Here is a 26,588-nt window from a genome sequence, read left to right as displayed (position 1 = left end):
AGAAGAGTTAAAAGCGATAGCAGTTGATAGCTAATAAGAAGCGTTGACCACTTAACTTTGATATAGATAATTATATTATGGTTATTATAAAGCACTAGGAAACAGGATAGCCTAGTAGGAAGCTGGATATCTAGGCAAATAGTCTATACTAAATTAAGAAGCGAATTAGCAACTTTTTTGAACTAGAATTACCAGACAGGATCAATGTGTATCCTATATTCTTACTAAAGAAACTGAGGTAAGTAGCAATTACAGAACCATTACTAGGATAGCTAGAAGAGCTGGCAGAGCCTATTGAGGTGAATAGACAGGATAAATAGGTAGTTAAAAAAGTATTAGACGTCTAGATATACTAAAAAAAGCTTTATTATTAGATAAAATAGTTAGATTATAATATCGATATAGAATAGTATCTAGTTAGAAATTTCAAGAATACTTCTATCATGTTAAAAAAGTATTATAACTATTATTTAGAGAAGCTAGGACCATTAAAATACCTCTAGGAATAGTTAAAGGCAGTAGAGAAGGACAGATTTATACTAAATAGAGGAGATAATAGCATACTTAAAGACAAACATGGCCTAAAAGAGGGGATAGTGTGACGGTTCTAATCTAGGTCTTAGAAACCAGCAGTAGTAGTCTAAGGCACTATCAGGAAAAAGAAACTGAGAGTAGTATTAAGATAAGAATAATTTTATACAGAACTATAAAAAGAATAGACTGATGCACACAAAGGAATATTTTTTATGTAACTAGTAGAAGAGGTTCTTTCTCTTCCTCTTTCCCTTCTCATGTTTGGTTTTCTCGTTGCAGAGTACTCTTAGAGGATAGGAATCGACTCGTCGTCACATAGCCCCAACATTGAGATCTCTATAATATAATAATTTTCGACAATAATTTTTGGAAAATCTTACAGTAAATAATCTGTTTATTCTATATTTCAATTTTTATAAGAATTAATATAGGGGTTGGGCAGTTCTGTGAAAAGGTTGATTTCATGATTTTATATGGGAACCCATACAAAAATGGAAATCGGCGTTGAGCTGAAATCGGTGTTGAGTCTTTGGGACGGCGCACACCCAAAGCGGAAGCGGCCGGTGCGCGATTAGTAACTAAGTTTGAAACTGAAAAACGAAGGTCGTATCCCGTAGGAACCGGGGACTAAACCTCATACAGGTGAGTGACCTCGTTATACTACTGATATTATATCATTATTGACAACACCTATTGGATTCTGACCTATAAAGTGGTCCGTCGTGGAAATGGACGGCCAATCTACCACTCTCCATCGAGCATGCAAAAACTGCGTGAGAAGCAAACGCCGCTGCAACCTGGTTTTGCCGCGATGCTACCGATGCACCAACAGAGGACTGCTTTGCGAATACACCAATGCCCCTGCTCCTGTAGCTGCGACAGCCAGACCAAGTCTCCATCGTGAGGCACGAGTAGGGAAGACAAGGAAAAATCAGCCTCACAATGAGATTTGTCGACCGCTGCGCATGGAAATCCTTAAAACACACGATGTCGTTATTATCCGGTATCTGATCAGCGCCATGCGAGATGTTCCGGTGACATTTGCAAAAAATATGCAGACTACTTTCATCCATCCTCGGCTGTATGACCCATCATGTCCGGGTCCCATTCGAGACATGCTTGCTATCTGTCAGTGGCAGCATAAAAGTACCGGTTTTCGCAGTAATATCCTACTGTCTTCGCAGTTACGACAAAAATCCGCGGAACTATATCGTCTAGCAAAAGCTGCTGCGACAATTGAAGAACTTCTCGCTTATGCCCAATCACTCATCATTGCCCAATGTATCCTCTTGTTCCACTGTGATAATACGCAAAATAACAACGAAGGGAGCGATGATCATGTAAACTTTACCACAGGTATGGTGACAGGCCTCGCTCAATATATCTGGCAGAAAGCCCCGGTGTATGTGCCTCAAATTTTAAGCGCCTGGCGCGCATGGTTGCTTGCAGAAAGCATTCGACGAACAATTATAATGGCGCACATTTTATGCAGTACCTTTTCTTTTAAACAGAGAAGCTATTCAGTTCGGACACCTTTTATAGAGGCTCTACCCTTCGATTTGCGAAGCTCTCTTTGGGATGCGTCGTCCGAGCAAGCCTGGCAGCAACAAGCCTCTCAGGAACCACTAGAAATGGTCTCCCTGCGCGAGTATTCAGATATGGCAGTTTCAGGTAGGGCGACAGCCATTACGTACTTTGGAAGTGTTGTTTTGGCTGCATGTAAAGGGGTGTCGGTGTCCAGTATATATGGCAATGTGGAAGAGGTGCGATGACCGATACTTTCCTGCAGAATAAATTAATTAGCCAGGAATGCTCATATACTTCTCCATAGATGCAACACAAAGACATAGGCCGTGTAAATCACGAGGCTCGTCAGTAAGCTCGCAACTTTTTCGTAATCTACAACCAACGCTCAAGGTTGCCTGGCCAGAAGAAAGTCAGGCAGGGCGACCGTAGAAGCCCCGTGACACACTGACTCATAAATGAGGGACCAGGGACGTATCTGAAAACAGATTGTATGACGATCGTGGCGCATTCCGATTCAGGTATGTGTGACACATACTGTGGCACAGCCTCGTGTGTGCCAAGACACAAAACAAATTATTGTCTCACGCACACCGCCAAATCTGAAAACGGACGCAGGGCGGACAATGAGAGACATAATCGCACAAGCAAAAGCTGCATTTGGAAATTATTTCGAGGCGAAAAAAGAAAGTAAGAAGCGGCGTTTGTTTGCTCCTCAACGTTCTATCTCCTCATTGGGCCACAACCTGGATGTCTTAGACAAGGCCAAAAACAGGGCCAGTAAAAGAACACCAGACAAGCATAACGATGCGGGGTGAGCGATCAACGCCTGATATGCGGTGTTTTTTTCTTGGCATTGGATCTGTCATATGCCTTGGTTTTCTGTATACCGCAGGTGTTTTCACTGGATAGATCCGGCACAGACCGCGCTGTGGTGGGGATTCGGCGATCGAGAAGAGGTAAATATCTATATCCGTCGATATTTTTAGCTACCGCGGGGAGGAAGCTGAAATAAGTATTGATTTGGTATCCATAATTACACCGCAATGTAAGATTAGGTCTGGGAATTTCTGATCCTTGACGTAGATTACTCGCGGCGATGTCTCAAACCGTAGCTTTTGTACTCAAATGATACGTAATTTTGGCGATGTGGGCTTAACAGCATGGTAATATTTGTGGTAGAAAGGGTATAAAAAGGGTTCATCCTCGAAAGGTTTTATTTTAAAGTCATCAAACATTCACAGAACCAGTTCAAAGCCTGCATTCATAAGAGCACGTTTTTTCAGTTCTCAATTCTTCACATCGGCATTTACTCTTGAAATCCTCAACCTACCAAACCACCTCATCAAGCCTAGTATTTTCCTAGAAAGATGAAGTTCGCTATCTCCGCCATCGCCTGCCTGGTCTCCGTGGCCCTCGCAGCCCCAACACCGGCACCCGCTGACACTGGTATTACTATCGACGTTGCCTATGATAACACCTACGACAACAAAGACCAATCTACTAGCACTCTGGCTTGCTCCGACGGCGAGAATGGACTCATTAAGAAAGGCTACAACACTCTCGGCGCTCTTCCCAAGTTCCCTAACGTTGGAGGTGCACCCACTATTCCCGGTTGGAACAGTCCCAACTGCGGTGCGTGTTACGGCATCACCTATAACGGAGAAACAGTATACATTATAGGAGTCGATGTGGCCGTTGATCGATTTGTGCTTAGCCAGGGAGCTCTTGATGCATTGACAGGGGGACAGGCTGTCAGCTTGGGTCACGTCACTGCTACTTACGCGCCAGCTCCAGCACAAAGCTGTGGCTTCCCGTGATCCTTTGGTGTCATGTCCTTAAAAAGAATGACTTGGCCTTGAGACATGAATTCTTCAACAACCTGCATGAAATCTCTTTCTTTGTGTTTTGTTCTTTTTTGTTTGTTTTAAGAAATTAATAATTGCTATAATGAATAAGATAATGTTATTTAGTGACTGAATTGCAAGCAGAAGTTATTATAATATTTCCTTTTCATAAGATGTAAACAGCCAAACCACTTATAGAGGATTAATATAATATGGGGTATCCTATATTCTTGAAAGAGGCTATAGTTCAATGTTATTGGTTTTCCATGATTTCATTATACCCGTAGATCAATTGATGTATTCAATGTTATTATATATGCCAAGGAATATTGCAAAAGTTAGAGTTAATATTCCTCTGGTGTTCTTATCGTCATACTTTAATGTCAAATTATACATATCAGCTTCATATTCAAACAAAAGATATCAATTAGCAGATACTAAATTTCAGATAACACTATTTATGAATCCTAGTCTACCAGTCATACACCCCGTCCTTGTGAACAAACTTTCCCACCAAATCATCTCTATTTCCTTCAATGATGTTTAGAATTCCCTGACCCGGCAGTTTTGGGTCGCCAGCCATTCCCCATCCGCTTCTCGCTTCCTCTGTCTTTCCCCTCAAATTAGACACCACCAATCCGGGGCAAAATGCAAACACCTTGAATCCTTTGTCTGCTAATTGAATATGGCTTTGTAAAGTTGCCATATTGAGAGTAGCCTTGGTCATGCGATATGATCCAAACGTTGTTTTGTAGAAAGGGTCTTTCGTGTCTGATGCCATTGAAAACGACCCCAAACCGCTGCTGACCTGAAGGATATACGGGCCCTTTGAATATGTCGACTTTTCAAGGAGCGACTCAAAGGCTTGTATCATCAATATCGGACCAAAGACGTTTGTATCGAAAACGTAGTGGAGGCTTTCCTTGGAATGAGCGCCTGGGACCAGTGACCCTATCCCGGCGTTATTGATCAAAACGTCGAGATGTCCAAAATCATTTTCGACTGATTTTGCGGCCGCCGCAATCGAAGCCTCGTCTGAGACATCAAGTTGCAAGAGAGATAGACTGCCCTTGGCTGGCATGGATGATGACCCTTTGATTTCGTCAAGGGCTTCCTGCCCAGCGGAGACATTGCGACAGGCCATTATAACGTGATACTTTGATGAATTCGAGACAATTACTTGTGTTGTGGCGTAACCGACACCGGAGTTGGCTCCTGACCTTCACGTTTAGCAAGCTGGTTGCATTGCCTGGTAGGCATGTGGACTTACCGGTGATTAACACAATTATCTTAGAGGCGTCCATTTTAAGAGACTATTGCGGCTAATGAATTTATGAGTAAAGTTTTGCGAATAAAGGTATTTGTTATTTGTTATTTTCAAGTAACCTCTGGACAGCGGCGGCACCTGGTCTCTTTATATGTCGTTCGGCCCAACTCAGATTGTATTATTAATCCTACCATAACTACTACGGATATACGATCGTAAAAACGAGAGACCAAAACCGAGAAAATGAGAAGACACATTTGATCTGTTCGTCTTCTTAGTATACGTGCCTGAATAGATCCATAGTGTGCTTGTGGGTCTATGTCCAATGGGAAGTCGACATTTATTATTACTTAACCGTAAAATGACAAACTAGTCTATATAAGGAATGGTGTATTTCGTTACTAGATAAGCTATTCCTGTTTTGGAAAGTAATTTCTCATTGGACGGTGACTGGATCCATATCTAAACAGCCAATTAGGACGAGACAGAATGTCTTTGGAGAAATCCAACCTGGGTCATAGTTTTGTGAAACGCAATTAGTTTCGGAGATAGCATTTAAAGAATGTTTAAAAGCCGGAAGGATGAGATTAGATTGTGCGTTTTGGATTGTGGATTGCTATTATAATACGAGGTGGTGTTGTTTGAATTGATCTGATGTGTTACCAGTATATTCCGTCCAGCTGGTACCAATTGACCAGCGTTCAATGTTCCATTAAAAATGCATATCTCTATCAGTTCACATATATACACGAATAAATCAATGAATTAGGCCCATATATAAAGCTTTCAATTAGTGACCTAGATACAAAGTTTAACTTAATTATATTCAGTGATCTGCGGAGCATTTTACGTTTACAACTCCCAAATATTAAGTAGCTTATAGGTATTGATTAATCTAATTATAAACCTATTACATGTAACAATTTTGATTATATATAGAGGAAGAACAAGACCTGTTAATAACTCATCACCGCTTATCCATTTTTCTTATTCACTTTGCTATTTTCTCTGCTCGTTCTCTTCGCCACCGTGGGGATTGGGTACGCAAAGTGAGGACCGCGGTACCCACGACGAAGAAATTCAGAAGGGCAAGCCCTGTGAAACACCAGCCCCAGCCCATGTGCTTTACAAGAGGACTAACTACGACTGCTGCTACAGCCGCAGCTGGGCTACGTAACATATTTCCCAAGGCAAAAGCTCCGGCAGCTTGTTGAGCCACGCATTCAGTAAGAAATGCGTTAGTTGCAACAAATATCCACGACATTCCAAAACCAGCTGCCAAGTTTGACAAATCAGCTTTAACTCTTCCAAGCGAACAAAATCAGGAAAGGGATACATACTAAGAAAAGTCGATATCAACACAGCAGCGGGATGAATAGATTTGTCGACAAACCAACCGAACATAACCAGCCCGGCAACACATAGGAAAACACCCCATATCTGATCAACCAACCGACTTTCTGGTCCGACATTCTTTTCCCCTGCTGAAGAAACCAGGCGGGCACGTCTCCAATCCGAAAAACGTCCGCCTATCAGTGACCCTATCACCATGGCGACACCCACAACTACATAGCCAACTCCGACTTCAGCGGTCGTCCAATGGTACGTATCCTCCAAAGCCGTCGGCAGCTGGACAGCGATACAAAAGTAAGAGGAATACAGGATTGCCGTGTTGAACGAGGAAATGCCTATAGGTGGATACCTAAACAGGCGCCAATATGTCGACAAAGTGACTTTGGGAGGCGGAGGTCCTCTTTTTTCCACTGGAACCGCTTCAGATACAAATCTTGGCGGCCATAATATCCAACTCGCTTCCTGGTAGATTTGACCATTACCGACTCGTGCTCGGAGAGTTTCCGGTAGGTAAAAAACAATAATCACCCAGAGGGCAAACCCGGATATCGCTAGCAAGCAGTCAGTAGCACGAATGGCATTGAGTTCACAGCTCATAAGGAAGTTTACCAAGAAATCCAAATATCCATCTCCAAGATGCCCCCCCAGCCAGTGCGCCTCCGATAATAGGGCCTAGAATTGGACCACATTGGGGACCAAGCAAAAAGTACGACATGGCTCTGGCGCGGCGTTTTGGCTCAGTAATCTAGGAATTTTATTGACAGGTTAGTACTTGTACCTAAAAGCACGCATCTTAGTATAGCTTACATCTGCTACGGTCCCGGCGCCCATGGAAACCACTGCGGATGATCCAAATGCCTGTAAGATCCGGAGAAAGAACAGTGCACCGAGATTAGAAGGCAAAGCAGCGAGCAATACATTCGCTAGAATGTAAACAGCAATCGATGCGATATACAGAGGTCGCCGTCCTCGTCGGTCCGCAAAACTGGCCCAAAAGAGAGGCTAAAAACCTGTCTCAGCATCGGACAGATAAATTGGTTGCTAACCTGTGGAAGAGTAACGTACCCCGAAAGCAAATACAACCATGAACACAGAAACTGTGGCATTAATAACAGTACTGCTGACATGGAACTCGTTTTCCAATACTAGAAGAGCTGGCAAATAGATGTTACCGGCCAATGGCCCAAAAAACCCTGCCACAGTCACGATGCTTAGAATAAATGTCCGACGATATGTCGGGATAGCAGTATACGCTGGAGGAGCTGGAGGTCCGTCATTTTTTGGCTGCTGTGACGACTGGATTTGTGTTTCTTCTCCCTTTTTTGCCTGTGGGCCAGTGGCCTCCGGCGGCGACTGTGATCCTGCTGTCATCGTAAAAGCCCGAAGCACTTAGGTAACCACCTGGGCTACTACTGGACTACAGAACATGGAGGGTGATCGCTACTACAGTTAGGAGTCGAAAGATACGTGGAATATATAATGATTGCACAAGCGAATGCTCCCATAGATCCACACTCTTACTTTTGACGCGGTTTAGGTCTTACTCTGTCTGAAGTTCAGTCTGCGAACTCTCGCTTCATATTATTCGCCAAAATCTCTTCCTTTACTTTCTCAGGTGCTCACCTCCTTTGTCATATGTCACTATTTGCTTAGTTAGACCTGTAGTGGTATAAGTGGACCATTAGAGGCGCTTTTGATGCTCAAATCAGCCCAGGGCTTATACTTCAGGCCGTCTGCCTCCCGGTCTGCAGCGGGGGCCAATCTCAATTCCGTGCCGTGAGTCCCGGATCGACCTCGTATTGAGTTTATTATTGTTGCTCATCTTGATTCTTTCCTATTATCGATTTAGAATTATTCTTTTTCTTTGTTTGCCCTGTTCCGCAAACGATAAACTGAATTGGTCCATTGCAACCCTGCTCCGTGTCTTTTCAACCATTAGCCGATTCGGTAGAAAATTTGCTCAATTCCGCGCATGCGCATGCGCTTAGCGTGCCTTAGTTCCTGCTGATCTAGATCGGGGTATACCGGTTGAGTGAGTATGAGAGGATAATCATCATGTCGGTATGTCGGTGACTAGGAACAAAGATGGAAGATGAATAAAGAGGGTCGTGGGTGCAAAACTCTACTGCGCCTTGTCTCAAGGCCTGTAACGAATGCTATCTACCATTTTATGACACCTTCGGTTTTTTATTCTTGTTCCGGCCTGTCCGTTGAATCTAGAAGGTAGCCGACATGCCATCCCCGTACAATACGATGGAAGACCGACCCGGCGACCAGTCTGGGAATGCAAAAAAACTCGCGACATCTACAGGTCAAGACGGATGGGGTGAAGATGACAGTTCAAACACTACCCAGTCGGCTATGGGAACAAAGAAGGCATTATGGGCTTATCTTGTCCTATGTTTCTCGGTTGGCCGATCTTCTGCATTTATCAAGCAACGAGGATGCAAGTATGACTGACTAAAATACTCGGATAGACAGGACCAACTTCTTCCATGGCCTTCAACTATGTGTCGGCAGCAATACAGTCTGCTGCAAATTACGTCGGTCACGAGCCAGGATCGGACAAGCCATGCGCTCGACGAGGAACGAACATCTCCTGTGTGGTGAATTTCGGAACCGGTGAAGTTGATTACCAGAGTTACATGTTGATCTCCTGCTAGTCCACAACACCGAACAGCGGCTGACTTCTGTTATAAAACCAGGCTATATCTGAAAGCAATAGCTCGTGCAATGGAAGGCGTTGTCACAATTTCTACAGCGGGAATAGCGGATTATTCTCGTATGACCCCTTCTCTAGAATAGTTTGGGGATAGGGTTACTGATTATAGGCGCCGGCACCCAAAGATTATCGCAAAGCCATGATGATGACGTCCATTTTCCTATTCGGCGCTTTGGCATTGCCATTTGCAGGTCTCACCAAAGTTGACTATGCTCATCTGAATGCGTTGTCCTCGCTATATTGCCTGTTGACGGCCGCCCAGGGCGTTTACACCGTTATCGAAGGATCATATATTCCAATATTCATGCGTTCAGTTGGTTTTTCTCACTCTCGATCTCCCTTGCGAGTGGATGAAGCGGACGATAGAGAGGCACAGCAAAGGCGTACATGGTACAAGGGGGTTTCTGTTAGCGTTTATGGCCTCGTTGCTAGCAACATAGGTGGACTAGTGGCTCTGATAATTGGTGTTATACTGGTTTACGGAAGAGGGTCCTATGTCGAGATTGGATATTTCAACTATCTTCTGGCTATCACTATCGCGGGATGCATCACAAGTAAGGCTCTCTGATCTCCATTGCCCCTTATACCAACAAAATTTCGCTAATTCACGTGAATGTCAAGTCGCCTTTGCGATCGTAGGTCAATTCATGCTACCGTCAGTCCCGGGTCGCGAAAAGCCAATGGACGAGAATATACTTTTGCTTCCAATCAAAGGTTGGTTCAAGTTGCTCTCTTCTATACAGAGATACCCCGAGGCCTTTAAGCTGTGCATTGGATGGATTTTGTGGAATACGGGCTATAGCAACTTCCTCGGTCTCATTTCATCATTGTTTCTTCAGGTGACTGGTTTCAGCAGCAGAGACGGTGTGTATCAAATCTGGTCTTTCACCAACGTGATATTTGCTGTCTTGGGTAGCTTGTCGTTTTTGTTTCTTTTCCCTCGTGCCAGAGTACCGCTGAAAAGCTGGCTTTACGTGTTTCTGGTAGTAAATATGGCTTGCGTGCTTTGGGGTTGTATTGGTATCAACGATCACGTCACGATTGGATACAAACACCAAGCAGAGTTCTGGGTCGAACAGGCTCTATTCATGTCTACGAGTAGTGCACTACGGTCCTATAACCGTGCAGTCTACTCCTCGCTTCTTCCAAAGGGGTCCGAAGCGCAGTTTTTTGGTCTTGAGATCACACTGGACCTAGCAACCGGGTGGATCAACCCACTGGTGCAAAGTGTCATTCAAGACCATACCCATAACTTGCGATTTCCCATGATTCCAAACTTATTGCTTATGCTAGTGGCTACTGTGTTTTACGTTTGGGTGGACATTTCCAAAGGTATTGAAGATGCCAAAAGTCTTCTGGATTAATGTGGATAGTGTCGCTGCGTGAGCCGAAGTAAAAAAATATTCTACTAGATATCTAAAAAGGAAAAGTTAAATAACAGATATTTACCTAATTGAATTAGAATGAAAGATCCTCGACCTGCCGTGAATCAGATACCTTGGCCTTTTTTTTTTGTGTGTGTTTGTTATTTTAAAGTTAAACACGCGAATTAGGGCTACGTCTAGATGTGGTGCATCGAGACTCAAAATCCACGCCAAGTGTAGCTACCTTTACATAATCATTATAGAACATGTAACTAACTAAAGGTTACCCGCTTAGTAAGTTTGCAACCCCAAGGGAGAAGATTTGAGCAAATATACTCCGTCTCACGTACTTCTATTCGGAGCCTCGTCAGCACTACATACCCTGTTTTTACCTAATGAGGAAGTTCAGTTGCTCCACACTATTCCTTGCTCTTTTTTGCAGGTTCCAACAAGCCGAAATTTTCTTGTTTCACCATCGGTTACTAGATACGGATCTCACCACATCGTACATGGCGTTCAGCTAGAAACATCATGCATAATACAAAAGTCGAATGCACGCTTTCGCAACTTGCATCACAAATCAATCCAATTATTATTGTTGGTCAGTCCATCTAAACGAACTCCACTCCAAGTCAATGGAACATTCATCCTTGTCTATGATCAAATACCAATCGAAGCTCGCGTGGATATAACGGGCCAGCCTGTACACGTATAATGTCTCGGGTCAGCTCACTAATCTCTGTCAATAGATGTGTCACGGAGGAACTTACCGGCGTCATTCTATCTGGCCAGTGTGGATCGAGAGTCCAGGTGCAGTTTTTGACTAGGATAAATAGTGTGATTCTCATCTCAAGCAGCGCAAACCTTTCTCCCAAACAGGCACGACTACCACCATGGAAAGAAATGAACTCTGCCCGAGCCTTGGCTCGGCGGAATCGTTTGAGGATGTCTTCGTTATTCGTTCCCCACCGCTCTGGCATGAACTCGTCGGCAGTCAGCCCCCAAACGCTAGGGTCACGATTTGTGGCGTAGGAGTTGTATCCTACGTAGGTATCGCGTGGGATGTAAATCTTATCGCCGAGGTTGACTGGTCTGTCAACGCGTCGATTTACCAACTGTGAAATAGGTGGGAATAAGCGGAGACTTTCGTATATCACGCTGCTGAGAAACGGTAGCTTTCCGAGTACGACGGGAGAAAGATCTCCATCTAGGCACATGTCCACCTCGTATCTTAACTTTGCTTGGACGTCCTTGATTCATTTTTGTCAGTTTTAAGGACTTGAATTTTCTGAAGTTTCTGTAATTCATCCACAAAATCACAATTTTTTCAATAACAATACAAGATGGAGACTCACGGGGTATTTCCCCAAAAGATACAAGGCTGACAGCATAGCCAACTGTGGGTTCTCTTGCCCAGCCACGAATACCACGTTGAGATTGTCACGAAACTGCTTGTGAGTCATGATACCACTTTCTCTAGCTGCAAATAGCCGGCTGCCGAGTTTTTCGGATGCCATCCAGTAGGAGTCTTCTTCATGACCCGCACAGACAACACGTTGCAATTCTTGAGCGAACGCGTGGATAGTCTCTCTCGAGCGTTGGCGGCTTGGGAAAAGCCACCCCAATCTATCAAGAAACGGAAAGCTAAGGAAAATTGGCTTGAATATCTCTTTTTTGACCTGGCGTTGCAGCTTGTTCAGGTCGGCATTGTTATCATCAAGTAACTATTTCTCTGTTAGTGAGTACGGAGAAACTCGAATGGCAGAAGTAGAACCAACGCTCAAATCTGAATTCAATAAGCATGTCAAGATATTAGTGATGGAGTAGCGTTGCAGAACATCTTGAATATTAGGCTCTGCACTTTTGCCATCCGTACGTAGTTGTCTGAGCAGTGAATAGAGCTTTTGAGCATTCTGGATGATTGGCTCAGGGTCGAAATTTTCCTGTAGACCAGGCTTGATGACGGTGCGATATGTTCGATAGTCGTTTCCTCGAGACGATATTATGTTGTCACCTAGTCAAGAAATGATGATCCAACAGGATCCGAGTCCATCAGCAGTGTTTTTTCCATAAGTCCCATGGTATCGAACAGTGAAACTAACCAAGGTATTCCGCAATCACGCTATGAGGCAATTTTTTATCGTTCCCACTTTTCTGATAGACCTCCTCATTTTTGAAGATCTCTGCCAGATACGTGGATCGCTGGACCAGAATATTCCATTGTCCTCCAAAGAAAAATTTCACGGCCCCATGTTTGAGAAGAGGCTTACGGATGTATCGCTTGAATGTCTCTTCTTGGTCAACATCGTAAAAAAATGGCAGCAGTGTCACCCAAAATGGGATAGTAGGAATATTTCTTGGATAAATAGGAGGATAAAATAGCCAGCAAAGAGTGATGCAGGCAATTGCTAGCAGCCCCGATAGTACCTTCACACTGGTTGAGACGGCGTCGGTGAAAACAGGCATGTTTATCTCGCGTTTTTCGTCTTCTTTCATAAAGCAGGCAGACTATCAGGCGGAGATGCTTTAGCTGAGAATCATTTTTTGAGCTTTAATGATTTGAATCGTAGCATAGGTTTATCCTTGAGAAATAGCTAGTGTAAAAGTTGCATTCCAACAGAGGAAAGGAATAGTTTATATGCTATTCTGCTCAAATAATCGCACACTAGCACCATCCCTTAGCGCAGTGGTCTACATGGCTAAATTAAGAACCGGCTCTAGAACAATAATCGAGTTTTAATCACATGGAACTCCACTGCCTACGTGAGATTTTTCGTAGCTGGGGTCGATTCAGCTGGCTACTAGTAGTATTGTCAAATCTTTCACCTCGTATGTATGTGCTAAGCACATTGTTATTTGTTGTTTACGTACTTCCACACCACGTAGAACGAACAGTTATGGCTTTTGACCGGCAATGATATATTACTTGTACCTGTTATTGTGATCTTCTAGCAGATTGTACTCTCTCATCGTGGCCCATCCTTTTCCCGCTATCAATACTTTAGTAGATGGAGCATATAGAAGCATATCAATAGGGTTTAAATGTTTTTAGCTTTGCCCTTTACGGAAAGAGAGCTGGTATACCTATTGATGCATTGGATGCAATAGTTTCCTACGTTTGTTTTCCCTGAATTTTGCCATTTATAGAAACCGAGCCCCATAATATAAGCACTTTCAACATTGGACACAGTCCGACAAAAGCTTGATACAGGAAGATCGTATTTAAACCGCTAGGCCATGCCAAATGTGGAACGTTAACAAATCTAAATAGTCCTGAAGCTGTGAACCTGTCTTAGAGAAGCAATTCTCAAGCTCCTAGGTTCATGGACAAGTAACCAGACCGCCCAAGCCAGCTAGCGAGCAACAACAGTAGCAACTCCAGTGTGCACAAAATCACCACCGCTCTTCATATCTCCGCTCTTCGTACTCATCATGTCGTTCGTCTTCATAACGACGCTCTTCATCGTAGCGGCGCTCCTCATACCGCTGTTCATCTTCTAAACGACGCTCTCGCTCAAAGTCTGCCTCTTGGCGATTTTGTTCGTACTCACGCTCGCGCTGTACCTCGCGCTGCTGCTCATAAAGCTGTTCACGCTCTCGTTCCAAGTTGCGCTCCTCGTTTTCCTCGCGCTGACGGCGCTCCGCCTCTTCTTCGCGGCGTTCTTCGTCTCGCTCCTTTTCCTTATCTGTACACCACATTAGCTATATACGAGGTAGACCGGAGGATGAAAAGAGTCACTTACGCTCATCATATTCGTGCATCGCCCAAGCTCCGGCAGCTGCACCGAGGAGACCACCACCTATACCATAGGCCAAATTGTGGTTCTTCTTTTCCTCCTGTGGCGGCGGACTACCGTAACCATGCTGCGACCCCCCATACGCTCCTTGGGGTGGCCCTCCATACCCTGGAGGTGGAGGACCACCATAGCCCTGAGGTGCGGGGCTACCATACCCTGGAGGTGCAGGGCTTCCATACCCAGGAGGTGCCGGGCTGCCATATCCTGGAGGTGGACGACCACCTGGAGGGCCATGTCCGTAGCCTCCAGGTCCTGATGGCGGAGGGCCACCGTAACCACGCGAACGGTCATCGTAACCTCCCTGAGGCGGCATTTCAGGATGGTGCCATTGTTTCTGTCCGGTGCGCTGGTCAACGAATAAGTACTGCTGCTCCCGGGGCTCCCATTCGGCGATCCAGCCAGGGGGAAGAGGTGGGTGGCCGTGATCTTGATGCGAGTACTGGTACGACATTTTCTGTTGATATTTTTGTCACTCGAATTATTTGAAGATAAAAGGCAGAATACAGAGTTATTATTATTATTATTTCTAAAAAACGAGAAAGAAAACAGAAAAAAAGGCCACGGAACCCCGCGGCGGCGGGTGACTAAAAACGGAAATAATAATACAGAAAAAGGGGACAAATAACAAATAAGAGTCCGAGCGGGGTATACATCGAGGGGGGGGAATCGTTTCATTAGAATGCAACCAGGGCCCAATGAATGGAGCCGGCGAGTCACGCTGCGTTATCGCTACTCGCTATTGCACATGGACTAGCCAGCATTGTATATGCATGACTGTATTAAATGCATTTAGGGCCGAGTTCGTGTGCCTTACCTCCAATTTTGGCGGAATGACTTGCAGGCCATCCTGGACGCCGAGGTTCCTGCAGCAAGTTCCACCTGTTCCAGGGCCGATGGAAAAAATACATAAGAGGACTCGACGTCTATGGATCTCCCCACGTTATTAGCGTCTTTCCCAATAGTCCGTCTTGTATTTCCTCATCATTATCGTGGTTATTGTATGGAAATTTTAATTTGTAGATGTAAATAGCCCTATACAGCCAATAGGAGGGCACGGGTCAACATACTAGCATCCACTAGTCCACTCTTGGGCACGCCATTCCATAACAAGCTAGAGCCCAACGTGACCAAGGACCCACTCGCAGCAACATTTGTCAGCGTCGTCACTGGTTCTTTTTTGACCGTTCGTCTTCATCTTCTCATGTTTCTTCGCTAAACAAAACTCACTTCACGGCTCTCTATCCTCGCGCAGACATGGTTCGTCCGGACCCCAGCGAACCTGGGGCAGACAATTGGTACATGGTCGATGACCCGCGCCAACGGAAGCGCATCCAAGATCGTTTAGCACAACGAGCAAGACGTATACGCCACTTCTCCCCATCCAGGACGCATTACAGCTATTGCGATACACGGCTTCGGACTGACTTTTGAAAATAGGAAAGCGACTCGCCGACTCCAAAAGACACACCCCGGCTCCAGATATGGTGGTAACGAGACACATTAATACAGAACCCTTGACACCCACAAGCGCCAATCAGTCGACCTTCGTTGCTACTGACGACGATGACGATGCTACCTACATCCCAATCCCCTGTTCGCCAGACATGTCTGAATTTCCTACCCCGGTGTTCATCCCAGACGACTCATCAAGTAACGGGGGCTTTTCATCGGTAATGCCCATGACCGTCTGGGCAGCTCTGTATATCAACGGTTCGATAATGGGAATCACTTGCTCTATGTGCTTCCCTTCAAAATCAAAACCGGTAGCGTCCAATGTTCCCGATATCTTGCATCCTACCGCGCTACAGCTTTACAGCATACATCCTCCCTGGATTGATCGATTTCCGTTTCCTCGAATGCGAGACAATTTGATCACTCTAATTGGATTACTCGAAGAGGAGGAATTCCTGCAGGATTTATTTTGCATGTCGAGTTTTAAAATCAAGTCCGGTGGGGCATCCTGGGATCCCAATGCTTGGACTATCAGCAAAAGCTTTTGTGCAAAATGGGGCTTTCTATTTACGGGTAACTACCCGTGACGTCTTCTAGCTATGGCTAAATATCCGAACAACTCAAACAGCACCAATAGCGTCGATAATCCCCTTCGCCGTCACCTCGGGGGCGGTCACATTTGGCATGTGGCCTGTATTGATGTTTACTGTCGATACATTCTTGGCATTCCGCTTCCTGAGCTTTTCGACACATGCCTTCTGATATTCGGGGATGAGAATATTATCCCTTTCTGTGTGGATATACGTGATAGGGACATGGTCGACCGCGCTGAATGTCAGGGGGTCGAGAAAGCTCGTCGTCGAGTGACATTTCCCGCGATCTGCCCACTCCAAGGCCTCTTTCTCGGGTAAGTCATTGTAAATCACTGGGGCGGCCGCGTTTCCATCCATATGCATATAGTCGCCCTGGGAGCTCATAATTAGATCCTGAAGTTACAAGATATTGCATCACGCGGATATTTTTACCAGGATGCGAATGAATGGCCCCAGTTGACCGCCCATTGCCTCAAGGGAACCTTGCCCTATATCTCCTAACACAGATGCCAAGTACAACACTCTCACAACACCACCGGTTTTTCCTTGCACCTCGCGCTCGGCCTTTGTCACCCCTTTCACACACTCGGTCGCAACTATGCCACCGTAGGAGTGTCCTAAAACAATCACGTCTTTGCCCTGGCTGGCCAGGAATTCAGCGACTCCCCGGAAGTACGCGGCATCTTCCTTCATTGTTGCTGGTTTTTCTGGTGCCGTGCGACTGGCAGACTGCAGTGTTCCGACGAAGACTTCGAAGCCTTGGCCCTCCAACAGCGAGCCTAGGGTGGTGTAAAGTTCCGGGCCGGTAAATGAGCCCGGAATAATAACAATTGATGGTTTTGGTGACATGTTGTAGAACAATTGATTTGGATTTATCCCGTTTTGGGAAGGTGTAATTGACAAGTGAATCATTAGGGGGGCTGTGACACCATTTTTATACCTCCCATAATGTTTGATCTTCTCTTCAAGTGCTGCGTGAAATTACAAATCATTTGCGACTCACGAATGCAGTTGTGGCAATATATAGTCAGAATTCTGACCTACTTCAACCAGACATCTCAGTCACTATAACGAGGGCTCTGACATGTCAGAAACTTTACCGCTTTGGGTAATAGTCACGCACCTTACTGTTATAGTTTTATGATGTTTTCTCGCACTTCTCAGTAACCCATCCACACCCTCTAGCATTCATAATATACAGCAAGGCCTGGGTATATGCTAAATATATATTGCAGAGAGGGTTTCATTACTGAGGAAGTATGCTAGGCACCTGAGAGGCAATAAACGTGGCCTAGGTGTGGGGGTCAACTAGTGCAGCTTACATATTTCTGCTACGAATTTTCAATACATGTAGTCTTCTACATCTTTTCTTGTTAATAAACTAATTGGTTGATGGTCTCTTAAATTATACGTTGTTTTAGTCTTTATTTACCATACTACTTTATTAGTAGCAACGCTGTATGGATTTAGTAAAAGGTTCAATGTTCTAATAAATTTTACAGAAAGTGTGTCAAGCTATATATATGTAGCTCTTAATTAGATATCATAAAATCATGATTCGGTAAAACCTGTTTATATAGATTGTGTTATTATTATATTGTCTCGCATTATTCCATTCGGAAAAGTCTCTTGGTGAATTTTATTACCTTACTATATTTGAATGAAACGACGAAAAATATTTTTATTATATTAGAAGAGTGCATCATACCCTAATTATCAATTAAAGGTTGAGTTATGAGGGGGGCTCAACATGGGATGAATGGCTGCGCCCTCAGGCTTATGCATAACGGAGGCACAAAGCAACCCAAAAATTGCACGGACCAGAATAATCGGTATGCTACCATGAAGCAGCCGGGTCTATAAGAAGGTACCTATTCAACTGGGGAAGCCAGCTATTAAGCTCCGCATCCGTGAGTAGATTGGGAATGCGGGCAAAGATTACTCCAGCTGTAGATGTTATGATTAGAATATCGTCTTTCATCCGCGTACGGCTCTCATAATCGGTCCATGCTGATATGCAGATGCGGCGCGACATTTGAACGATTGAAATCAAATGTACTTCATTCGTCTAGAAGTTCGGTTGAAGTAGAGGAAGCAGGAATGAATCTTGGCCTAGCGATGTTCTCCCTGATTCCTTGGCTAATTTTTTCCTCCCCGTGTTTAGTTGATTCGTAACAATTCCTTGGGATCTCCTGTTCGAAAATTTTCTAGGAGCGATGTTCTGATCACAGTAAATTACAAGATAAAAAATCAAGGGCGAGGCGGCTATGAACAGGAGCCTTCAAATAGCCGCTAACCACGCATAAATTGCAAGCAAAGCCGTTATACCAAGGAGGGACATTCCCAGCAAACGTTTTCTAGAAATCGTAGTCAACAGGGATAAACACGACAAACATTTCTCAAAGACATGTGTCTTTATTCAGACATGGAGGTTTCCATTATACAGAACTTGAAGCAGACCACATGCAAATTTGAAATTTGGACTCCTAGTGTTTAATGTTGCCTGGCCCACACCATATATGTTCGTAAATAGTATAGGGTTCGTGTCGTCACCAGAGATATTCAGTGTTTACCTCCATTTTCACGACTTATGCATCAATGATTTGACGTCGGAAAAATCCGACAGCAACAACCAACATTATTTTTTCTTGGGAAATGTTGGACAACTGCACAGCACAAATCGAAGGCGGCGATAACGCCATCGACACTAATCCCCGTCAGGACGAAAATCAAGCAATCTTTCCGCAGTGTGGGGATATAAGGTTACATTGACTCCATTCGCCGCAACAATCGTTGTCAAATATTCCCGACTAGCTCTCTTCTTTGCTGCTTCTATCGCTTTCATTGTGAGACAAGATCGTCCGTCGAATGTCTGGCACTGAAGGTTTTTCTGATCTTCAAACTACATACAAGGCATTCTCGGCAACATCATGCGACATTAAGCCCTCTCAACGAAGCAAGCCAAGTGAACGAAGAGAGTATTTATACTTTTTATAAACACAGCTTTTTTTTGCCTAAGCTGTAGCATCACTATGGAGCCTACTAAGGTACCTAGCACAAACTACCAGCAGCCGGTGGTAGTTGACGCCGTTGATGATCTTGGGCAACCCACCAGTGACACAAAGCTTCCTACAGAAACCCATGGCGTAGATACTGTGGAGAGCAAGATTGCCAGCAGTGTCGCCGCTAACGAGACGACCGAGCTGTCGAGCGAAACCGCTGCAATTGAAGAAGAAACCAAACACGATCCTGAGATTGCGGCTCTGCCTCTCCAGGTCCGTCAACTCGTTAGCCTAGAGGACGACCCGAATTTGCCGACCATTACTTTTCGCTATTTTCTTTGTGTGATCATTTTTGTCACCCCGGGGGCTTTCATCTCACAGCTGAGTTATTTCCGAACGACGCAGGCTCCGTATTCAATCTTTTTTGTGCAGGTGGCCTGCCATTATGTCGGACACTTTTTTGCAAAGGTGTTACCGGCAACTGTCATTCGAGTCCCCTTCACCAAGTGGTCGTTTAGTCTAAATCCAGGCCCATGGAGCATCAAAGAGCATGTCCTGGTAACCTTAACAGCTGCCTCGGGTGCTACTTACAACCTGGGATTTTACCCAATTGCTGTAGCCGAGCTTTTCTACGGCGAAAGAGTGCCAGCTGCTGTCGCCATATTCTTCATGTGGGCTATCGTTTGGACTGGCTATGCTCTGGCCGCCCTGGCCCGCCAACTGTTGCTATTTGACCCTAATTACATCTGGCCACAAGCTTTGATGCAAACTACTCTTTTTGAATCGTTCCGCAAGACGGACCGAAAGTCCCCGTTGGCCCGCAAACAGATGATTGTGTTTTTCGTCTGTTTTATTGGCATGACGCTGTGGCAATTTCTTCCGGAATACGCGTTTCCTTTTACTTCGTCACTGGCCTTCCTTTGCTGGGTCGCGCCTGAGAATCCGGTTGCCAACTTTATAGGTTCAGGTCTCGGGGGGATGGGATTTCTGAATTTGTCACTGGACTGGTCTAATATTAACTGGAATGGATCATCCATCCTGCTCACACCGTTCTGGACACAAGTGATTCTTTTTATAGCTTTTGCTTTCAACTGTTGGGTCCTTTTGCCAGCTGCAAAATGGGGGAAGCTAGGGTCTTACAAGCACGGACTGATGTCAAACAAGCTTCTCACCGCAAATGGATCGTCATATCCCACAATGGACATATTGACATCGAATTTACAGCTCAACGAGACCGCATATGCGGAAATTGGCCCAACATACACTGGGTTGCAGAATGTTTGGAGCATGTTTTTTGATTACGCAAAATTACCATCTGCATTCACTTGGATCTTGACTTTTGGTTTCACACGGGTGGCGGAGAACTTCCGTCGAGCGTTCAAGTCACGCACTAAGGAAGCCAAGGCGAAGGGCGAGAGTATAAACCATCAGTATCATGACCGACTCAATGTTATTCAGCGCCAATACAAGGAAGTGCCTCTGTGGTGGTTTGTATCTTTGTTCGTGGTAGCATTTGCTATTCTCATCATCTCCATTGGGTGCGGATATCTGTGGATTCCTATCTGGGCTCTTTTCGTTGCCCTGTTCTTCGGTGGCATTGTTGTCGTTCCAATGGGCTGGCTCTATGCCATATCAAATTACCAGGTTTCACTGGGCACGTTCAACGAACTAATATATGGCTACTTGGTACACACCGCTGGCGGTAATAACCATCACCACCCTTGCGGTCCCTCCGTATACGGAGCTATTGCAGGAGATGCATGGTATCGGGCGCAATACATGCTACAAGACCAAAAGATTGGGCATTACATGCATATCCCACCACGGCTTGTGTTCTTCTCACAGATATTCGGCTCCGTGGTGGGAGTTCCGATCAATTACGGAGTCGTTCGATGGGCATTAAACACAAAGTTTGACTATCTCACAGGCAAGACGCCTGACCCTCTCAACCAATGGACCGGCCAGCAGATCCAAAGCTACAATACCATGGGTGTACAATACGCAATCATCGGACCGAAACGCTTATTCTCTCAGGCTCTCTTCTCTCCTCTTCCCTGGTCTTTTCTATTCGGTGCCCTTGTACCTCCTGCGCTTTATGTTCTGCACCGATTTTTCCCACGCTGGCGGATTGATCTCTGGAACATAACCATATTCTGCGGTGGAATGTCGATGTTTTACGGTAACATATCGACTGGCTACACTTCCGCAATCATTGGTGGTTGGGTGGTCATGTATTACTACTACCGGAAGAGATTCGACACGTGGAAACGATACGGTTACATGGTGGCTGCCGCATTTGATGCCGGATTTAACCTGAATTTGTTGTTAGTTTTCCTGTTTTTTGGATCAGGAAAGCAAATTGCGATGCCGAATTGGTGGGGGAATAATGGTGTTAGTGTTGAGCGATGCTTTGCTCTCGATTCGTAATACGAGAGTACGTATGTTGCAACATACTATTATTAACATTAGTCAACATCAATGAGCAATGTATTTACAGGTTTGCACTGATGAATGAATTCATAGCTTGTACCATAAAAGTGGCCAACTTAAATACCGATTCTCGAGTGTTGTATTCATACTTTGGCTATTTTTGTGTCTTCGGCTAGGATTTAGTAGCAGTCCTCTATTTAAATCTATCGCCAAGTACTCCCCTTTTCGTGAATGTGGCGATATTGCAATAAATTTTTTTTAAAAAAATAAAAATAACCAGGGGCTTAGTATCCTCGACACGTAATCCTGTGGTCGATCATTTCCGATAACAAAAGGACCCGCATCGTACATGTAGAGACGACTCTGCAATAATGAAATAAGGCTAATAATAGTTTCGTTTTAGTTTCGTCTTTAAATTAAACTTAACTAATGGCGGCTATAACTTCTTCCGGCCTCACGAATGTACGTGGAACCGACGCGTGTTGATGTCACAAATATCAGTCGACATATCCAGCTAGAGCGTGGAAAATGGTGAATAAAAGTTGGATATTTGAAAAGAGAAGAAGGTCATGTCTTGATGTTCAGGTCCTGTTTCATTTGCATTCACCATCATGTCTTCAACCGTAGCTAAGGGTTTTGTATCCCTAGCGCTAAGTGCTACACTAGCTCATGCACAGCTCTGGGATAAGGTCATTAAAACCTCTTACGGACCTGTTCAAGGCTTTCAGTACTTCAATGAATCGACTCTGGAGACCTATTTTGGCCTGTCCGAATCCAACGTGACGGCCTACCTGGGCATTCCATTTGCGGCAGATACAGGTTACCAGAACCGATGGAAACCACCTCAACCGCGCCAACCTTGGAACGAGACTCTAAATGCGACAACGTTTGGCCCTGCTTGCCCTAGCAGCTCGGACACGTATATCAGTGAAGATTGCCTTAGTCTTAACATTTGGACCAACGCCGGCTCTGTCGACGCTAAGCTGCCAGTTATGGTCTGGAACCAGGGGTCCGACGAGACCAGCGATAATACCTGGTGGTATGGCGGTGGAATGGCCTTGAAAGATGTCATCCTCATCACGTTCAATCGCCGCGATGATGCGTTTGGCTACCTAGCGCACCCAGAGCTCAACTCCGAGGGCTTCGAGCGTACAGGCCACAACACCTCTGGCAATTATGGTATTCTTGACCAGTTAGAAGTCCTCAAGTGGGTTCAGAAGAACATTGCCCAGTTCGGTGGTGATCCCGATCGTGTTACAGTCGCTGGTCAATCATTTGGATCTTCGCAGGTCTACCACGCTGTCAACAGCCCGCTGTTCACCGGTTACTTTCATGGCGGCATATCCGAGTCAGGAATTAGGTATCCATATGACACACTTTTGGCAGGATTGGCATGTTCGTACGTTGATATGTCTTCTGCGCTGAACAACGGAGTCAACTATACGACCTTTCACAATGTCTCAACAATCGCCGAGTTACGCACCCTTTCAATGGAAGACTTGTTGACCGGTTCCCAGGACCGTGTCACCAATGAAACATTCTGGTGGGTGACTGCGCTGTCGACTATGTATCCCCTGGTATTCAAACCTGTCCTGGATGATTATGTGATTCCGTCAAAGTATATCGATTCACTCGTCAATGGGCCTGCCAACGACGTCCCAGTCATCACTGGCAACACCAAGGACGAATCTGGTGCCGCCCTTTCAACTGATTATACCGTTGAACAATACGAGTATTACACCTATCTCAAATACGGCAATCTGTCTGCCCAGTATTTGAAGCTCTACCCGGATAATGACAACCAAACGACTGCGGACCTGGCCTGGAATGCCGCTGCGCGCGATACATCCTTGATCGGATCGTGGGCGTATGCCACAGAGTGGTATAAATCCGCCGAGTCCCCATTTTACACTTACTACTGGACCCATGCTCCTCCCGGCCAGAATATGGGCGCTTTTCATCAGTCTGAGATCATGTATGCACTCAACGCGCTGTACGCCAACGTCGACCAGTACCCTTTTACCGAGGTGGACTTTGAGATCCAAGAGCAAATGTCTGCATACTGGGCCAACTTTGCCAAAACTCTCGATCCAAACCAGGGCAACTCTTACAGCGGAAATGGATCTCTCGTGACGTGGAGTCCCAACAGGCCCGATGGCACCCAGGTTGTCATGGAGTTGGGCAACGCGTTTGAAAATGTTCCAATTGCAAAGCCGGAACAGGTGAAACTCATTATGGATTATTTTCATCAGCAGACTGCTTTCTAAACATTTTTACTGGACCCCATGTCGTATGTCTACAATAAGCTTTTAAAATAACCTGGAAAATACTGGCGTGGTTCGAATTAGGGGGAGCTTGCGTGGCGTTGCGGCGTTGGCTTGTTGATTAGCACGTTGTTCTAAATAAACACCAGTATTATTCTTTTCCACTATACTTTAGATCTTTGCCTTTTTACCATGATTTCTGACCAAAGATATTCAGGGGTTGATGAATGAGTGCTTCAATTAAAACTCCGCCCTAATGTTCATACACCGATTTTTTGGGGAAGGTAATAGTTAGAAAGGTCATTTAAGACCGCCACAAAATTCGACACAGTAAAGGAATGATGTAAGCAGCAAAACCCTAGTTTTTAAAGCCCGACTTGATGTCTTATCACGGAAGTCGGTGTAGTTGCCTTCAAGGGACCGAGATCCGTGTGGTGGCATTTTATCCTTGCAAGCTCGAACCGTTAAAAAATGGCCCCTAAGAGTAAATCAAATTCGTCTCTTAACTACAGTTTCCTAGATGAAGCTGTGGCAATGCAATTTTATCAGTGTCATACAGGACCCTGCATGTTCCATGATCCATCTCTATCCTAGGTGATGTGGCTTCTATTGGCCTTTATTTTGTAACCCCGCATGTTTATGCATATTTCCAATAGTTTTGAGAAATGACGACAATTCTAAGGCATCTGATAGAGTTTAATGTCATGATTGGGTAACAAAGTACACACGCATTGCATCGCAGCATATCGCCGTAAAAGCACGTCATGTGGAAAGGCACCATGTGAAAAACATTCGACAAGCACGCAATTCACCATGTATCGAAGTATATAAATTGAGTCTTTTGGACGCATCCAGGATATTTCGTTTCAACTCAGTTTTATAATATATCGATACAATATTTGAAGACAGCAGCGAAATACCAACGAAATGAGCCAAGCAGACCAATTCCCAGCAACGGACCCTGCGGTCTACGAAGAGTATAAATCCAAATGGAGCGAAATCCCTCAGGATGAACAGGGCTGGCTCACACGTGCTCGCGAGGTGGCCGCGGTGTTAGCCCAAGACGCAGTCAAAAGAGACCAGGAGAATAAATCTCCCGCCGCAGAGGTTGCGCTTCTCAAACACTCTGGCCTGCTTAAAATACTTGGCCCAAAGAAATACGGCGGCGGTGAGCAGCCCTGGAACGTGGGGTATAAAGTTATTCGTGAAGTCGCCAAAGCTGATGGGTGAGATTGACTCTATCGCCAAAAAAAAAAGAAGAAGAAACGGAACTGATTGGAACAGATCGATTGGAATGCTTCTTGGTTACCATCTGCTGTGGTCGAGGACAGCCGATATTGTCGGTACAACTGAGCAAAGCGATCGCTTTGACAAACTAGTCCTCACAAACAACTACTTTGTCGGTGGTGCAGTGAATCCGCGTGATAATGATCTCCGAATCAGTGTCGACGGCGAGGGTATCGTCTTCAATGGAGCAAAGCACTTCAACACCGGCGGTGTCGTTTCTGATCTCACCGTGCTCGAAGGTGTTGTAGATGGCACCACTGATCATATTTTTGCGGTCGTGCCATCCCAGCAAGCCGGAATACAGTTTGCTCACAACTGGCACAACATCGGCTTGCGTTTGACAGAATCGGGCGGTGTGAAGATTGACAATGTCCGAGCTCCATGGGCCGATGCCCTTGGATGGGATGCCGTTGAGCATAAGCCCTTACCGAACGTCTTACAGATACACTGGGGAAGTCTGTTGCTTCCGGTGTAAGTCTAATTTTCCTTCCATTTCTATATCAAAAGCAGGATATCTGATGGACGCAGCATACAACTTGTCTTTGGCAATTTCTATCTCGGAATTGCAATCGGGGCACTGGAATACGCCTCCAAGTACACCGTGGCCAACACACGCGCCTGGCCATTTGGCGGAGATAGTAAACAGTCCCCCACGGAAGAGTTCTACATCTTGGAGCGCTATGGAAACTTTTTTGCTCATCTGCGTGCAGCAGAAGCTCTTGCTGACCGTGCTGGGGATCAACTCGCTGCTGCATTTGCTGGGCATGGTAGTGATCACACCAAACTCACAGCTGAAGAGCGTGGGGAGGTCGCTGAGTGGGTTGCCAGTGTCAAAGTCGTTGCGACCGACGTCGGGCTTCGTGTGACCTCGGGCGTGTTTGAAGTGACAGGCTCAAGAGCCACGTCGTTGAAGGTGGGACTGGATCGGTACTGGCGCGATCTGAGAACACACACGCTCCATGATCCAGTTGCATACAAGAACCGAGAACTTGGTCGATATGCCCTTTTGGGAGAGATTCCTCAGCCAACGTGGTATACTTAAGTTAGGGGGGCATATGTTATGCGATTGCTAGATAAGCATGCTAGTTGAAGAATTCAAGGGTCAAGAATCAATTAAGTCTTCTTTCCTTTCTTAAGAACTACTGAAACGAC

The 26,588-nt window shown here is 45.2% G+C and overlaps 13 protein-coding genes across 13 annotated transcripts; 8 read left to right on the top strand and 5 right to left on the bottom strand.

The window, feature by feature from the left end:
- Positions 1 to 1,499: 1,499 nt before the first annotated feature.
- On the top strand, positions 1,500 to 2,306 carry TRUGW13939_02580 (uncharacterized protein; the record flags this gene model as incomplete). Its single annotated transcript, XM_035485773.1, has 1 exon — positions 1,500 to 2,306. One exon carries the CDS (start codon positions 1,500 to 1,502, stop codon positions 2,304 to 2,306), a length of 807 nt encoding a protein of 268 aa, XP_035341666.1.
- Positions 2,307 to 3,428: 1,122 nt separating this feature from the next.
- TRUGW13939_02579 (uncharacterized protein) lies at positions 3,429 to 3,878 on the top strand (the record flags this gene model as incomplete). The annotated part of the gene is made up of 1 exon (XM_035485772.1): positions 3,429 to 3,878. The coding sequence occupies one exon, from the start codon at positions 3,429 to 3,431 to the stop codon at positions 3,876 to 3,878; it is 450 nt and encodes a 149-aa protein (XP_035341665.1).
- Positions 3,879 to 4,377: 499 nt separating this feature from the next.
- On the bottom strand, positions 4,378 to 5,209 carry TRUGW13939_02578 (uncharacterized protein; the record flags this gene model as incomplete). Its single annotated transcript, XM_035485771.1, has 2 exons — positions 4,378 to 5,120; positions 5,176 to 5,209. The coding sequence occupies 2 exons, from the start codon at positions 5,207 to 5,209 to the stop codon at positions 4,378 to 4,380; spliced, it is 777 nt and encodes a 258-aa protein (XP_035341664.1).
- A 954-nt stretch (positions 5,210 to 6,163) lies between these two features.
- On the bottom strand, positions 6,164 to 7,896 carry TRUGW13939_02577 (uncharacterized protein; the record flags this gene model as incomplete). The annotated part of the gene is made up of 5 exons (XM_035485770.1): positions 6,164 to 6,447; positions 6,513 to 7,076; positions 7,135 to 7,270; positions 7,333 to 7,527; positions 7,591 to 7,896. The coding sequence occupies 5 exons, from the start codon at positions 7,894 to 7,896 to the stop codon at positions 6,164 to 6,166; spliced, it is 1,485 nt and encodes a 494-aa protein (XP_035341663.1).
- Positions 7,897 to 8,757: 861 nt separating this feature from the next.
- On the top strand, positions 8,758 to 9,188 carry TRUGW13939_02576 (uncharacterized protein; the record flags this gene model as incomplete). Its single annotated transcript, XM_035485769.1, has 2 exons — positions 8,758 to 8,934; positions 9,003 to 9,188. The coding sequence occupies 2 exons, from the start codon at positions 8,758 to 8,760 to the stop codon at positions 9,186 to 9,188; spliced, it is 363 nt and encodes a 120-aa protein (XP_035341662.1).
- A 739-nt stretch (positions 9,189 to 9,927) lies between these two features.
- Positions 9,928 to 10,611, top strand: TRUGW13939_02575 (uncharacterized protein; the record flags this gene model as incomplete). The annotated part of the gene is made up of 1 exon (XM_035485768.1): positions 9,928 to 10,611. The coding sequence occupies one exon, from the start codon at positions 9,928 to 9,930 to the stop codon at positions 10,609 to 10,611; it is 684 nt and encodes a 227-aa protein (XP_035341661.1).
- Positions 10,612 to 11,255: 644 nt separating this feature from the next.
- TRUGW13939_02574 (uncharacterized protein) lies at positions 11,256 to 13,077 on the bottom strand (the record flags this gene model as incomplete). Its single annotated transcript, XM_035485767.1, has 5 exons — positions 11,256 to 11,312; positions 11,382 to 11,861; positions 11,967 to 12,335; positions 12,390 to 12,625; positions 12,714 to 13,077. 5 exons carry the CDS (start codon positions 13,075 to 13,077, stop codon positions 11,256 to 11,258), a joined length of 1,506 nt encoding a protein of 501 aa, XP_035341660.1.
- Positions 13,078 to 14,004: 927 nt separating this feature from the next.
- On the bottom strand, positions 14,005 to 14,859 carry TRUGW13939_02573 (uncharacterized protein; the record flags this gene model as incomplete). Its single annotated transcript, XM_035485766.1, has 2 exons — positions 14,005 to 14,297; positions 14,355 to 14,859. The coding sequence occupies 2 exons, from the start codon at positions 14,857 to 14,859 to the stop codon at positions 14,005 to 14,007; spliced, it is 798 nt and encodes a 265-aa protein (XP_035341659.1).
- An 803-nt stretch (positions 14,860 to 15,662) lies between these two features.
- Positions 15,663 to 16,447, top strand: TRUGW13939_02572 (uncharacterized protein; the record flags this gene model as incomplete). The annotated part of the gene is made up of 2 exons (XM_035485765.1): positions 15,663 to 15,768; positions 15,846 to 16,447. 2 exons carry the CDS (start codon positions 15,663 to 15,665, stop codon positions 16,445 to 16,447), a joined length of 708 nt encoding a protein of 235 aa, XP_035341658.1.
- A 33-nt stretch (positions 16,448 to 16,480) lies between these two features.
- Positions 16,481 to 17,302, bottom strand: TRUGW13939_02571 (uncharacterized protein; the record flags this gene model as incomplete). The annotated part of the gene is made up of 2 exons (XM_035485764.1): positions 16,481 to 16,825; positions 16,886 to 17,302. 2 exons carry the CDS (start codon positions 17,300 to 17,302, stop codon positions 16,481 to 16,483), a joined length of 762 nt encoding a protein of 253 aa, XP_035341657.1.
- A 2,183-nt stretch (positions 17,303 to 19,485) lies between these two features.
- On the top strand, positions 19,486 to 21,882 carry TRUGW13939_02570 (uncharacterized protein; the record flags this gene model as incomplete). Its single annotated transcript, XM_035485763.1, has 1 exon — positions 19,486 to 21,882. One exon carries the CDS (start codon positions 19,486 to 19,488, stop codon positions 21,880 to 21,882), a length of 2,397 nt encoding a protein of 798 aa, XP_035341656.1.
- A 432-nt stretch (positions 21,883 to 22,314) lies between these two features.
- Positions 22,315 to 24,152, top strand: TRUGW13939_02569 (uncharacterized protein; the record flags this gene model as incomplete). The annotated part of the gene is made up of 2 exons (XM_035485762.1): positions 22,315 to 22,347; positions 22,614 to 24,152. 2 exons carry the CDS (start codon positions 22,315 to 22,317, stop codon positions 24,150 to 24,152), a joined length of 1,572 nt encoding a protein of 523 aa, XP_035341655.1.
- A 924-nt stretch (positions 24,153 to 25,076) lies between these two features.
- TRUGW13939_02568 (uncharacterized protein) lies at positions 25,077 to 26,478 on the top strand (the record flags this gene model as incomplete). The annotated part of the gene is made up of 3 exons (XM_035485761.1): positions 25,077 to 25,375; positions 25,434 to 25,907; positions 25,965 to 26,478. The coding sequence occupies 3 exons, from the start codon at positions 25,077 to 25,079 to the stop codon at positions 26,476 to 26,478; spliced, it is 1,287 nt and encodes a 428-aa protein (XP_035341654.1).
- Positions 26,479 to 26,588: the final 110 nt, after the last annotated feature.

Source organism: Talaromyces rugulosus, chromosome II (genome assembly GCF_013368755.1).
Source record: "Talaromyces rugulosus chromosome II, complete sequence".
Lineage (NCBI taxonomy): Eukaryota > Fungi > Ascomycota > Eurotiomycetes > Eurotiales > Trichocomaceae > Talaromyces > Talaromyces rugulosus.
This window is presented reverse-complemented; position numbering and strand designations above follow the sequence as displayed.